General features: G+C 36.5%; 1 protein-coding gene across 1 annotated transcript in view; it reads left to right on the forward strand.

The window, feature by feature from the left end:
• The first annotated feature begins 2,647 nt into the window (after window positions 1-2,647).
• rab32a (RAB32a, member RAS oncogene family) overlaps window positions 2,648-15,116 on the forward strand; it is a 48,966-nt gene continuing 36,497 nt past the window's right edge. Inside the window, exon 1 of the mRNA XM_062044592.1 lies at window positions 2,648-3,121. Coding sequence (XP_061900576.1) covers window positions 2,908-3,121 — 214 coding nt within the window. The 5' untranslated portion in view covers window positions 2,648-2,907. The remainder of the gene's footprint in view (window positions 3,122-15,116) is intronic.

Genomic DNA, 15,116 nt, shown 5'->3' on the forward strand with positions numbered 1-15,116 from the left:
CTGGATGATTCCAGTCACCCTCTGCATACCGTTGTCAGTAGCCAGAGGAGCCTGTTCAGTGCTAGACTGCTTCATCCCAAGTGCAGGACTAATAGACTCAAAAACTCCTCTGTCCCACACGCCATTAGACTGTACAACTCCTCTCTGGGGGGGAAGAGGGGGGTGTACTAGGATGACAGGGGACGCAAAACAATAACAGTGAAATACTTTTTCATAACATGTTCACTACTGCCTAGTTTCTGTTGTTATATTCTTATTTTACTGTTATATTTGTATTCTCATTGTTGCTTTTTATTTTTATTCTATTGTAATATTTTTCTATTTTGTTTCCATTTATACACCCATTATTTACTTTTTACTTTTTACAATTTTGTACACTGCTGCTGGAATTTAAATTTTCCTGAGGGAACTCTCCTGAAGGAATCAATAAAGTACTATCTATCTATCTATCCATCTATCTATCTATCTATCTATCTATCTATCTATCTATCTATCTATCTATCTATCTATCTATCTATCTATCTATCTATCTATCTATCTATCTATCTATCTATCTATCTATCTATCTATCTATCTATCTATCTATCTATCTAAACGTGTGGACAATGCTGAAGAAACAAGTCCATGTCAGAAAACCAACACATTTAGCTGAACTGCACCAATTTTGTCAAGAGGAGTGGTCAAAAATTCAACCAGAAGCTTGTTGATGGCTACCAAAAGCGCCTTATTGCAGTGAAACTTGCCAAGGGACATGTAACCAAATATTAACATTGCTGTATGTATACTTTTGACCCAGCAGATTTGGTCACATTTTCAGTAGACCCATAATAAATTCATAAAAGAACCAAACTTCATGAATGTTTTTTGTGAACAACAAGAATGTGCTCCAATCACGCTGACACAAAAAAAAAAAGTTGTAGAAATTATTGGAAACTCAAGACAGCCATGACATTATGTTCTTTACAAGTGTATGTAAACTTTTGACCACGACTGTATATAGACATGCTATGTGGATGTTGGTGTAGAACAGTGGTTCTCAACCTTTTTTCAGTGATGTACCCCCTGTGAACATTTTTTTAATTCAAGTACCCCCTAATCAGAGCAAAGCATTTTTGGTTAAAAAAAAGAGATAAAGAAGTAAAATACAGCACTATGTCATCAGTTTCTGATTTATTAAATTGTATAACAGTGCAAAATATTGCTCATTTGTTGTGGTCTTTCTTGAACTATTTGGAAAAAAAGATATAAAAATTAGAGATGTCCGATAATGGCTTTTTGCCGATATCCGATATGCCGATATTGTCCAACTCTTTAATTACCGATACCGATATCAACCGATACCGATATCAACCGATATATACAGTCGTGGAATTAACACATTATTATGCCTAATTTGGACAACCAGGCATGGTGAAGATAAGGTACTTTTTAAAAAAATGAATCAAATAAAATAAGATAAATAAATTAAAAACATTTTCTTGAATAAAAAAGAAAGTAAAACAATATAAAAACAGTTACATACAAACTAGTAATGAATGAAAATGAGTAAAATGAACTGTTAAAGGTTAGTACTATTAGTGGACCAGCAGCACGCACAATCATGTGTGCTTACGGACTGTATCCCTTGCAGACTGTATTGATATATATTGATATATAATGTAGGAACCAGAATATTAATAACAGAAAGAAACAACCCTTTTGTGTGAATGAGTGTGAATGAGTGTAAATGGGGGAGGGAGGTTTTTTGGGTTGGTGCACTAATTGTAAGTGTATCTTGTGTTTTTTATGTGGATTTAATAATAAAAAAAACAAAAAAAACCTGATACTGATAATTAAAAAAAACGATACCGATAATTTCCGATATTACATTTTAACGCATTTATCGGCCGATAATATCGGCAGACCGATATTATCGGACATCTCTAATAAAAATAACTAAAAACTTGTTAAAAAATAAACAAGTGATTCAATTATAAATACAGATTTCTACACATAGAAGTAATCATCAACTTAAAGTGCCCTCTTTGGGGATTGTAATAGAGATCCATCTGGATTCATGAACTTAATTCTAAACATTTCTTCACAAAAAAAGAAATCTTTAACATCAATATTTATGGAACATGTCCACAAAAAATCTAGCTGTCAACACTGAATATTGCATTGTTGCATTTCTTTTCACAGTTCTTTCTGACAGACATTTATAAAAAAAAATCTCACGTACCCCTTGGCATACCTTCAAGTACCCCCAGGGGTACGCGTACCCCCATTTGAGAACCACTGGTGTAGAATATAGTTTTATGAGATGTAAACATGTCATGTCAGGGACGGCGTGGCGAAGTTGGTAGAGTGGCTGTGCCAGCAATTGGAGTGTTGCTGGTTACTGGGGTTCAATTCCCACCTTCTATCTTCCTAGTCACGTCCGTTGTGTCCTTGGGCAAGACACTTCACCCCTTGCCTCTGATGGCTGCTGGTTAGCGCCTTGCATGGCAGCTCCCGCCATCAGTGTGTGAATGTGTGTGTGAATGTGTGTGTGAATGGGTAAATGTGGAAATACTGTCAAAGCGCTTTGAGTACCTTGAAGGTAGAAAAGCGCTATACAAGTACAACCCATTTATCATTTATTTATTTATGTCAGCAGAGTGCAGTTTACCAACATTTCCGGGTCATGTGATCGAGGAGGAGGAGGAGGAACCAGTAATGAATGTTGCATGTGGACCAGATCAGTAGAGTCGGTCCGTCCCAGCCCACATTTCCTTCCTTCTTGTTTCTTTCCATCTCTCTCTCTTTCTTTCGTTCCTTAGTTATTTTGTTTGGAAAAGCCTCTTCTGTCCTCATGCTCCATGTTAGTCGGCTAGTCTAAACAAGTCAGCAAACGCAGCGCCAAAAGTTTGTTTTTAGGTCGCCGTCATGGCCGGAGGTTCGGTGTCGGAGTGCAAGGAGTTCCTGTTCAAGGTGCTGGTGATCGGCGAGCTGGGCGTGGGGAAGACCAGCATCATCAAGCGCTACGTGCACCAGCTCTTCTCCCAGCACTACCGCGCCACCATCGGCGTCGACTTCGCCCTCAAAGTCATCAACTGGGACAGCAAGACGCTGGTCCGCCTGCAGCTGTGGGACATCGCAGGTAGGAGAACACTCACTTCGACTTGGGAAGAAACGTTTTTAAAGGAAAAACATGTTTACTGTCGCCAATCCTCCGGTTTGAGTCTCTACTTTTCCACTTTTATGATCAGGGCAGCTCATAATTGTCAGTGGAATGCAGGTCACGTTGTTATTATCCACTCAACCAGCTTCCACCCACTGCTCTGTTCTCAACTTCTTCATAGGCAGACACTTGTTTCCATTGCAAATAGCTCATAGTCTGTTCCAGTGTCAAAATGTGGACTAACCATAGTTACCATGAATTGATTAACGTGGACCCCGACTTAAACAAGTTGAAAAACTTATTCGGGTGTTACCATTTATTGGTCAATTGTACGGAATGTGTACTGTACTGTGCAATCTACTTTCTTTCTTTCTTTTAGTTTATTTCGAACATGAACACATTTACATCATAATACATCACACAATTTCATATCATTTCATTTACATCATGCCCGAAAAAGAGTAGGAAGAAGCAAAGCTTATTTAATCCTACCCCTTTCCCACTTCAAAGCATTTACAATTATATAAAATCATTTACTGACCTTTTTATATAATAAAATAACATCTATGAATTAGTATATACAACAGTTTGTAATATGTAATTAATTAATTCAGTCATTATTAACATACTGAGATGAAGAATATTTTCAATAAGGTTGGAAGTTTTTCTCATAATTCTTCTTCTTTGTACTTTGTAAGCACTATTAATTTAAACAACCTCTTAAACTGGATCATGTCAGTACAATTTTTAACTTCTTTACTTAATCCATTCCATAATGTAATTCCACATACTGTTATGCTAAAAGTTTTAAGTGTTGTACATGCATATAAATGTTTTAAATTATTTTTTCCTCTAAGGTTATATTTCTCCTCTTTAGTTGAGAAGAAATGTTGTACATTCTTTGGTAGTAGGTTATAGATTGCTTTGTACATCATTTTAGCTGTTTGCAATTTTACCAAATCACCAAACTTTAATATTTTTGACTTAATAAATAAAGGGTTTGTATGTTCTCTATATCCAACATTATGTATTATTCTAACTGATCTTTTTTGTAACATGGTTAACGAATGTAGCGCACATTTGTAGTTATTTCCCCATATTTCTGCACAATAAGTCATATATGGTAACACTAGTGAGCAGTAGAGAATATGAAGTGATTTTTGGCCCAGGATGTGTTTTGTTTTATTCATTATTGAAATGTTTTTTGCTACCTTATGTTGTATGTTTTGTATATGAGATTTCCAGTTCATTTTATCATCTATTAATACTCCCAAAAATCTGGTTTCTTTTACCCTTTCGATGTCTACTCCGTCTATTTGTATTTGCGTATGATGCTCTTTCCTACTATTACCAAATAGTAGGAAAGAGCATCATACGCAAATACAAATACTTATAAAAGTTTCAATCAATCAATCAATCAGAGTTACATTTTGAAGTAGTGTTGTCTTGGTACCGGTACCAATATTATTTTGATACTTTTCTCAATGAAGGGTACCACAAAAAATGAGTAGGCAAACAAAGGCTCCTAATTTAGCTGCTGACATATGCAGTAACATATTGTGTAATTTTCCATTCTACTATTCTGTCAAAATTATTAAGGACAAGTGGTAGAAAATGAATTATTAATCTACTCGTTCATTTACTGTTAATATCTGATTACTTTCTCTCTTAACATATTCTATCTACACTTCTGCTAAAAATTTATTAATCACTTATTATTCTGTTGTTTGATACTTTACATTAGTTTACGAATGTCTGTAGTTTATTGAATATGCTATTGGTGGTTTTCCATGTTTCTGATCCGTACAGCAGGATGGATTTGACATTTGAGTTAAATATTTTCAGTTTGGTTTTGAGAGAAATGTTTTTTGCTCTCCATATTTGTATAGTATGTTGAATGATGTTCTTGCTTTCCCTATTCTGGATTTGACATTTTCATCTGCCCCTCCATCTACACAGATTATGCTCCCCAAGTATGTAAAACTGACTACCTCCTCTAATTGATTATGGTCCATTGTTATTGGTGTATCGTTCTTGTTATTGATACGCATGACCTGTGTTCTATCTACACTTCTGTTAAAATGTAATAATCACGTATTCTTCTGTTGTTTGATACTTTACATTAGTTTTGGATGATACCACAAATTTGGGTATCAATCCGATGCCAAGTCGTTACAGGATCATACATTGGTCATATTCAAAGTCCTCATGTGTCCAGGGACATATTTCGGGAGTTCATAAACATAATTTAAATTTTGAAAAAACGAAAGAAGATCATAGTATCGACTATATACGCTACTGTACTTGGTATCATTACAGTGGATGTCAGGTGTAGATCCACCAATGGCGTTTGTTTACATTTTGAGCATGTTTAGATATTCCTCGTCCTGCAGGGATGATACTTGTAAGAAACTGACTTTATTTGTCGCCATGGAGACCAGGATTAGTGATTTAGAAGTAGCTAAAACACTGCCGACTGCGGCTGGACTTTAGCCGCTAGCAAGCTAGCCATGTCTTAAAGCACCTCTTCCTGAGGGCGTTTCAGTGTTATAACTTCCCCTTTATCTTTAGTTTTTAAGCCAAAATGTGTCCGTTCTCCCTTTTCTGTCTACACACTGTGTCTGCTTGTAAGTACTCTGTGATTGTGCGCTGCCGAACATGCTCGTCTGCTCGTAAACCAGCAATGACACGACGTGACGACGACGGAGGCACGGGGGGGTGGAGGACCGGTACTTTTCAGAGGCGATATAGTACCGAATATGATTCATTGGTATCCCGATACTATACTAATACCGGTATACCGTACAACCCTACAAGGAAGTTATACAGGTGTTATCACAGGGGTGTCAAACTCATTTTCATTGAGGGCCACATCGCAGTTATGGTTGCCCTCAGAGGACCGCTTTTAACAATGAGTAATATATGAATATACATATACAGTACAGGCCAAAAGTTTGCACACACCTCATTCAATGTGTTGTCTTTATTTTCATGACTATTTACATTGTAGATTGTCACTGAAGGCATCAAAACTATGAATGAACACATGTGGAGTTATGTACTTAACAAAAAAAGGTGAAATAACTGAAAACATGTTTTATATTCTAGTTTCTTCAAAATAGCCACCCTTTGCTCTGATTACTGCTTTGCACACTCTTGGCATTCTCTCGATGAGCTTCAAGAGGTAGTCACCTGAAATGGTTTTCACTTCACAGGTGTGCTTGTAGCTCATCGAGAGAATGCCATGACTGTGCAAAGCAGTAATCAGAGCAAGAGTGGCTATTTTAAAAAAAAACTTGTATATAAAACATGTTTTCAGTTATTTCCCCTTTTTTTGTTAAGTACATAACTCCACATGTGTTCATTCATAGTTTTGATGCATTCAGTGACAATCTACAATCTAAATAGTCATGAAAATAAAGAAAACACATTGAATGAGGAGAAGGTGTGTCTAAACTTTTGGCCAGTACTGTATATATATAATACATTAACAATATATTTCTTTACATAAGCTGCAAAAAAAATATTTAAATTTTACTTAAAAAACTGGCAGCTCAGTCACCAGAATTTTACAGTAAAAGCAGTGTTGTTGTTTTTTTACAGCATATAAACAAATTGAATAAATGCAATGGAATAGAAAAACAAAACCACTGTTTTTAGCGGTTAAATTCAAGCAGCAGAGCTGCAGTAAAATGTTTTTTTTGTTTGTTTTTTAATGTTTTAGTGTCTGACTGTATATGGAAAAAGAAAAAAAACGTACCAAAGTTGAATTTAACTGTAAAATCTATTGTCAATTTTACAGTCTACAATTTGATTATTAATTTGTTTTGTAATCATAAGTCAAGCAGATATTTAAGTACAGTATTTATCTTTATTTTAACAAAAAACATTTTTGGAATACATGATAATATAATATTTTGATTTTGATAATGTTGAATTTGAAAAGAAATGCAATTGCATGGAGTATTTTTTTATTTTTAATGTCAAAAGGGAAAGAACAAATATATTTAGTAAGAAAAGATTAAGCATTTTAGTAACGCATATTATTTCCAGGCTTTTGTGGGCCACATAAAATAATGTGGCGGGCCAGCTTTGGCCCCCGGGTCTTGAATTTGACAATTGTGTGTTATCATGAATGATGAAAGCGTAACATGCTGTTAATGCGCCTCTGATGTCTTATTTTTTTGTGTAAAACATGTAAAAAGAATTGAACCACTATAAAAACTGTAAAGCACTTAAATCTTAACTTTTGGGGCTAAGTTGTGTCGCAAAAGTCTGTTACATCACAGAGACGAACCTCCCACAAACATGGCCGTAACTAACATTGAGGACACCGAGGTCATGTCCTCTGTATTTTTTTAGGTGACAAAAGGGATGATGATATGACTGACTGTAAATGTACTTCCATCATGTGCGCTGTACATCACCATGCGGTAGATCATCTTCTCCCGAAATATATGATCTTTGGTCATGCACAGCCCGCTACAACTCCAGCAATGTAATGCAAAGAAGTCCACTTTTACTTTAAACATTATCCGATCTGAAATGTAATTTTGCGTGAAGAAGCACATTGAAATGTAAATTATAGAATGAAAATGCGCTTTATATAATATTTTACCTTCAAAGTGTTCCTGGCCACGTCATGCTCTGTCACTGATTAAAACATAAAGGACAACATTTCCACCGATACATCCGTTGGCTCCATGGCGGACGTCATTAATACTCGGAACGTTAAGACAAAGATGACGGGAAACTGGTCATGATTGAAAATTTGATATTTTTTTAAATTTTATGTTTCAATTATGTTAAAATTGTTTAACATGCTGAACTTTAGGATTTCAATAAAAAGTGCACTATTAAAAAATCATGCTGATTGTCAAATATGTTAGATGAGTGATAGTAATAGCTCAATTAAAGCTTTTGTTATTCTGAAAATTCATTGTGTTGTTCAAGGTAATATGATTTATATCAGCATGGAGGAAAATCTGTGCACACGCTGACCGGACTATTAAAATCATGGCATTAAAACAAAAAAATTAAGACAAATTCTGATTGTTTTCTTTGTCTTACTTTGGCCAAAAATAGAACACACATATTATGAAAAAATAAAATAAAAATATAGAAAAAATACCGGCAGCAGTAAAGTTTAGATTTATGAAGGAAAGAAGAAAGTGAATACATGTTTATAACTGAATACATTTCCATATGCATAAAAATGTGTTTTCTTTTGTATTATTTTTTTTTAGGAATTAAGTAATGTTTATGACAACCTTTTTCCAAAACACAATATAGAATGTGAGATATAACAGGATAATTCATACATTTGTCATTTCTTTTCAAAACGGTTACAAAAAACTGGTACCCCAAAAATTTACAGTGGGACCCCTTTTTTATGACTTGACGGGGTCCCTGGGACCCCATTTTGAAAATTCCTAGCACCAACACTGATGGAGTCCGTAAATTTGTGCGTGCAAAACAGCAGCAGGCGACTGTGACCCGCGGGCCGGTTCCAATACTAATCAAATATCCCAGGGGCCATAGACAATTCATTCAGGCCTTGACTTTGACAACCTTGATTTAAATGGTGCTGGGATACTCATGATTTCAGCCTTCTAAAGTTCCTCTTGGACAACCAATTTTTGACCTCTGTATTTGTCAAATCCAAGTTCCGACCCTGAATGCCCACAGAGACTACATGACTAACACAACCTAAAATTTCATACATGACCAGATAATTGGTTTTCAACCTTATTATAAACAACACAACTAACTAATTGCTCTCAAAACTTGATATTATACTACATTAATAACACATTTTCAACATTGCTATTAGATATGTTAATCTACTACCAACTACTAACTATAAATTACATGACTAACTACTTTTAATACCTTGAAATTAAACTACATGACTAACTTTATACTTTGACGTTAAACTACATGACTAACTACGTTTATACCTTGATGTTAAACTAAATAACTAACTCTTTTATACCTTAAAATTAAACTACATAACTAACTCATTTTTGCCTTGATGTTAAACTACATGACTAACTACTTTTATACCTTGAAATTAAACTACATGACTAACTACTTTTATATCTTGATGTTAAACCACATCCCTAATTTTATATCTTGATGTTAAACTACATGACTAACTACTTTAATACCTTGAAATTAAAGTACATCAGAATCAGACTCAGAATCAGAATAGTTATTGCCATTGTTTGAGAACGGGTTCACAAACTAGGAATTTTTCTTGGTGCAAACGTGCGACATAAAACACATATAACACATATTTGGTAATAAAAAGAGCTGTAACTGAGCTATCAGATATACTTAGAAGGAATTCAAGGAATTCAAGGAGCTGCTGTTAGGAGTTATTGTTCATTTGCCTGATGGCCGAGGGGAAAAAACTGTTCAGGTGGCATGACTAACTTTATACCTTGATGTTAAACTACATGACTAACTATGTTTTTACCTTCACGTTAAACTAAATGACTAACTCTTTTATACCTTAAAATTAAACTTCATAACTAACAAATGTTTGCCTTGATGTAAAACTACAATACAAACTACTTTAATAACTTGAAATTAAACTACATGACTAACTATTTGTCTAAGTTGATGTTAAACTACATGACTAACTACTTTTGTATCTTGATGTTAAACTACATGACTAACTACTTTTAAACCTTGATGTTAAACTACATGAATAACTACTCTTATACCTTGATGTTAAACTACATGACTAACTACTTTTGTATCTTGATGTTAAACTACATGACTAACTACTTTTGTACCTTGATGTTAAACTACATGAATAACTACTTTTATACCTTGATGTTAAACTACATGAATAATTAATTTTATACCTTGATGTGAAACTACATTACTAACTACTTTTCCTTGATTTGAGACTACACAACAAACTACTTTTATATTTTGAAATTAAACTACATGACTGACTACTTTTATACCTTAAAGTTAAACTATGTGAATACCTACTTTTATACATTGATGTTAAATTACATTATTAACTAATGTTCTGCCTTTATATTAAACTACATGACTAACTACATTACTTTTATAAATTAATATTAAACTACATGAATATCTACTTTCAGCTGTGACATTAAACGACTTGACTAACTACTCTTCAATATGGATATCAAACTACATGACTAACTAATTTCAAATCCTGAAATGAAACTACATGTCTGATTACTTTTATACCTTGATATTAAACTACATGATAGGGATGTAACAATATAAAAATGTCATACCACGGTTATCGTGACCAAAATTATCACGGACAAATCTTTTGACCAAGTTATTATTTTTTTAGTAACTAAAATAAATAGACACATTGTTAAAAAACACTATTTTGCATGTTTTGTGTTTCTTATGCTTCCGTGATAGTGTTTTAGGCTTAGTTTGTTATCTGTTTTAATGGCTAGGATTTTATTGTTTTAAAGATTGGTTTGTCTCGTAGCACTTTAGGATTTTTTAAATGAAAAGTATGAATAATATATATTATCATTATTATTATTATTGTTATCATGTGATGTCCTACTCTGTTCAAAGGTTTTTGAATGCATCGTCTCCTCTGAGTATAGAACAGGGGTCGGCAACCCGTGGCTCCGGAGCCGCATGCGGCTCTTTGACCACTCTGATGCGGCTCAGCTGCATACTTGCCGACCCCCCGATTTTCCCAGGAGACTTATGGATCTCAGTGTCTCTCCTAGATAACTCCCAGGGCAAATACAACCCTATTTTTACTCTAATTACTAAATTAAGGGTGTGCCCTAATTGCACTGCAGTAGTTGTCATCTATAGCATTTACAAACAGCGTGCCAGCCTGGCCACATGTTGTATGTAGCTTTTACTTGCACACGTAGGAGACAGCAAGGCATACTTAGTCATCAGCCACACAGCTTACACTGACGGTAGCCGTATAAAAACAACTTTAACACTGTTACGTTACAAATATGCGCCACACTGTGAACCCACACCAAACAAGAATGAAAAACACATTTCTGGAGAACATCCCACCGTAACACAACATAAACACAACACAACCAATACCCAGAATCCCATGCAGCCCTAACTCTTCCGGTCTAGATTATACACCCCCGCTACCACCAAACCCCCCCCACACATCACCCCCCCCCTCCTCCTCCTCCGTGCGTCGGTTGAGCGGAAGAGTTAGTGCTGCATGGGATTCTGGGTATTTGTTGTGTTGTGTTTATGTTGTGTTACAGTGCAGATGTTCTCCAGAAATGTGTTTGTCATTCTTTTTTGGTGTGGGTTCAAAGTGTGGCGCATATTTGTAACGTAACAGTGTTAAAGTTGTTTTATACGGCTATACCGTCAGTGTAAGCTGTGTGGTTGCTGAGCTAGTACGCCTTGCTGTCACTTACGTGAGCAAGCTGAAGCTGCATTCTACATGTGGACGAGCAGGTACACTGTATGGGCAGGCTGTAGAGGGCGCTAAAAGCAGTGCCATCACGCCCTGATATTCGGGAGTCTCCCGGAAATAGTGAGAGGGTTGGCAAGTATGACGCTATCTAGCGCCATTCATTCAAAACTCGCGGGCCGCACTAACATCAAATTTCCATATTAAAGTGTGTGTGTCCTAGACCCCTGGTTAACATAGCACAAAGCAATTTAAGCTTTGTATGCGGTGTTTTTCATTTTAAATTTAAAAATTTTTTTTGTGGCTCCCATTATTTTCTTTAATTTGTGAAACTTGCCAAAATGGCTCTTTGAGTGGTAAAGGTTGCCGACCCCTGGTATAGAACGATCACTCTGTGCTAAAAAAAAACACAGCTTGTTGGTACAATGTGCACAATTGAACAGCTAAATTGCTCCGACAGTAATGTGTTTATATAAGTTTAGTTTGGGGAATGTTGTTTCTTAAAGGCCTACTGAAACCCACTACTACCGACCACGCAGTCTGATAGTTTATATATCAATGATGAAATCTTAATATTGCAACACATGCCAATACGGCCGGGTTAACTTATAAAGTGCAATTTTAAATTTCCCGCCACACTTCCGGTTGAAAACGTCTAGATCTGATGACGTATGCGCGTGACTTCAATGGTTGATACGGAAGTATTCGGACCCATTGAATCCAATACAAAAAAGCTCTGTTTTCATCCCAAAATTCCACAGTATTCTGGACAACTGTGTTGGTGAATCTTTTGCAATTTGTTTAATGAACAATGGAGACTGCAAAGAAGAAAGCTGTAGGTGCGATCGGTGTATTAGCGGCGGACTACAGCAACACAACCAGGAGGACTTTGAGGTGGATAGCAGACGCGCTACCGTGAGTACAGCTTTGGCTTCCAAACAATTGATCGCTTGCCCGTACGTGCGTGTCGCTATGTGCATGTCACGTACGTAACTGTGGGGAAATATATGTTTCTTGACGACTCTGATGGCGGCCGGGGTGTCGTCGAAAGCTACAACGCCCACCGCCGTCCCGTAGCTAAGTTAGCTTCAATGGCGTCGTTAGCAAGAGCATTGTTAAGCTTCGCCAAGCTGGAAATTATTAACCGTGTATTTACATGTCCATGGTTTATTAGTATTGTTGATCTTCTGTCTATCCTTCCAGTCAGGGGTTTATTTATTTTGTTTCTATCTGCATTTGAGCCCGATGCTATCACGTTAGCTCAGTAGCTAAAGAGCTTCGCCGATGTATTGTCGTGGAGATAAAAGTCACTGTGAATCTCCATTTCGCGTTCTCGACTCTCATTTTCAAGAGGATATAGTATCCGAGGTGGTTTAAAATACAAATCCGTGATCCACAATAGAAAAAGGAGAAAGTGTGGAATCCAATGAACCCTTGTACATAAGTTACGGTCAGAGCGAAAAAAGATACGTCCTGCACTGCCTCTCTAGTCTTTCACTCTCACTTTCCTCATCCACGAATCTTTCATCCTCGCTCAACTTAATGGGGTAATCGTCGCTTTCTCGGTCCGAATCTCTCTCGCTGCATTGTAAACAATAGGAAAATGTGAGGAGTCCTTCCTCCTGTGACGTCACGCTACTTCCGGTATAAGCAAGGCTTTTTTTTACTCTACTAAATCCCTTCAGCAAAAATATGGCAATATCGCGAAATGATCAAGTATGACACATAGAATGGATCTGCTATCCCCGTTTAAATAAAAAAAAATTCATTTCAGTAGGCCTTTAATAGGGAAATATTGTCATGCCTCTTGTTTTCATGTTAACATTTAAAATAGTAAGCTAGCGCCAGTCACTCCATGAGTTTATCAAGGTTTATCAAGTTTTTTTGAACATTTTAGTTTTAAACAATAATACTAACTATTGGAAGTTTTATTGCGGTTATCATTAGTACCATTTATACATTCCTACTACGTGACCAAATACTTTTATACCTTTGTATTAAACTACATGACTAACTACTTTTTTTTACCTTGGTATTATACTACATACTGTAACTCTTTACTTTCATACCTTAATATTAAACTACTCTTCAACCTTGATATTAAACCTCATGACTAAATACTTTTATACTTCGGTATTAAACTACATGACTAACTACTTTTATACCTTGATATTATACTACATGAATCTCTACTTTTAAACCTTAATATTAAACTACTCTTCAACCTTGATATTAAACTCCATGACTTACTACTTTTAAACCCTGATCTTAAACCACATGACTAACTACTCGGTGTGTTATTTAACGTATTTATTTTTTGGCACACTTACCCGTGTGTACATTCCACCAGCTTGAGTAAGCAAGGCTGTAGTGTACCGTGTAAATACAAAGTTATCCTGCTCAAACAGCTATTGTTTGTCACATGCACGCACGCACACACACACATTCTCACACAATCTGTAAACACTTGAGGGGGATTGTGGCAGACTAAGTTGTACGGTTTTAGTGTACAACTTATGAAGTGAACTTACTATTAGAGTATGGAGTAGTGTGTCATGAGATAGACCATGGGTGTCAAACTCTGGCCCGCGGGCCTAATTTGGCCCGCCGTGTAATTCCACTTGGCCCTTGAGGCGATATCAAATTAACACTAGAGCTGGCCCGCCGATTATATACAGCGGCGGTGCCGCGGTAACAACGCATTCACAGCTAATTCTCATACTTGCCAACCCTCCCGGGAGACTCCCAAATTTCAGTGCCCCTCCCGATAATCGTCACGTCCGCTTTTCCCCCAGTCCGGTTTTCACCCAGTCCAACGAATGCTGGCCCAGTCACATAATAAGTGCGGCTTCTGCACGCACACACACGTGAATGCAACGCATACTTGACCAACAGCGATACAGGTTATTGATTGATTGATTGATTGAGACTTTTATTAGTAGGTTGCACAGTGAAGTACATATTCCGTACAATTGACCACTAAATGGTAACACCCGAATAAGTTTTTCAACTTGTTTAAGTCGGGGTCCACTTAAATTGATTCATGATACAGATATATACTATCATATATACTATCATCATAATACAGTCATCACACGAGATAATCACAATGAATTATTTACAATATTTACAATCAGGGATGTGGAGGGGGGGGTGGTTACACTGAGGGTACCCGTATAAATAACTTTAACACTGTTAGATATATGCGCCACACTGTGAATCCACACCAAACAAGAATGATAAACACATTTCGGGAGAACATCCGCACCGTAACACAACATAAACGGGCTACCACCAAACCCCGCCCCCCCCAACCCCGTAGCGGGGGTGTATATTGCAGCCCAGAAGAGTTAGGGCTGCATGGGATTCTGGGTATTTGTTTTGTTGTGTTTATGTTGTGTTACTGTGCATATGTTCTCCCGAAATTGGTTTGTCATTCTTGTTTGGTGTGGGTTCACACAGTGTGGTGCATATTTGTAACAGTGTTAAAATTATTTATAGGGGCACCCTCAGTGTAACCTGTATCGCTGTTGGTCAAGTATGCATTGCATTCAC

The sequence above is a fragment of the Entelurus aequoreus genome, linkage group LG04 (assembly GCF_033978785.1).
Source record: "Entelurus aequoreus isolate RoL-2023_Sb linkage group LG04, RoL_Eaeq_v1.1, whole genome shotgun sequence".
NCBI classification, from domain to species: domain Eukaryota; kingdom Metazoa; phylum Chordata; class Actinopteri; order Syngnathiformes; family Syngnathidae; genus Entelurus; species Entelurus aequoreus.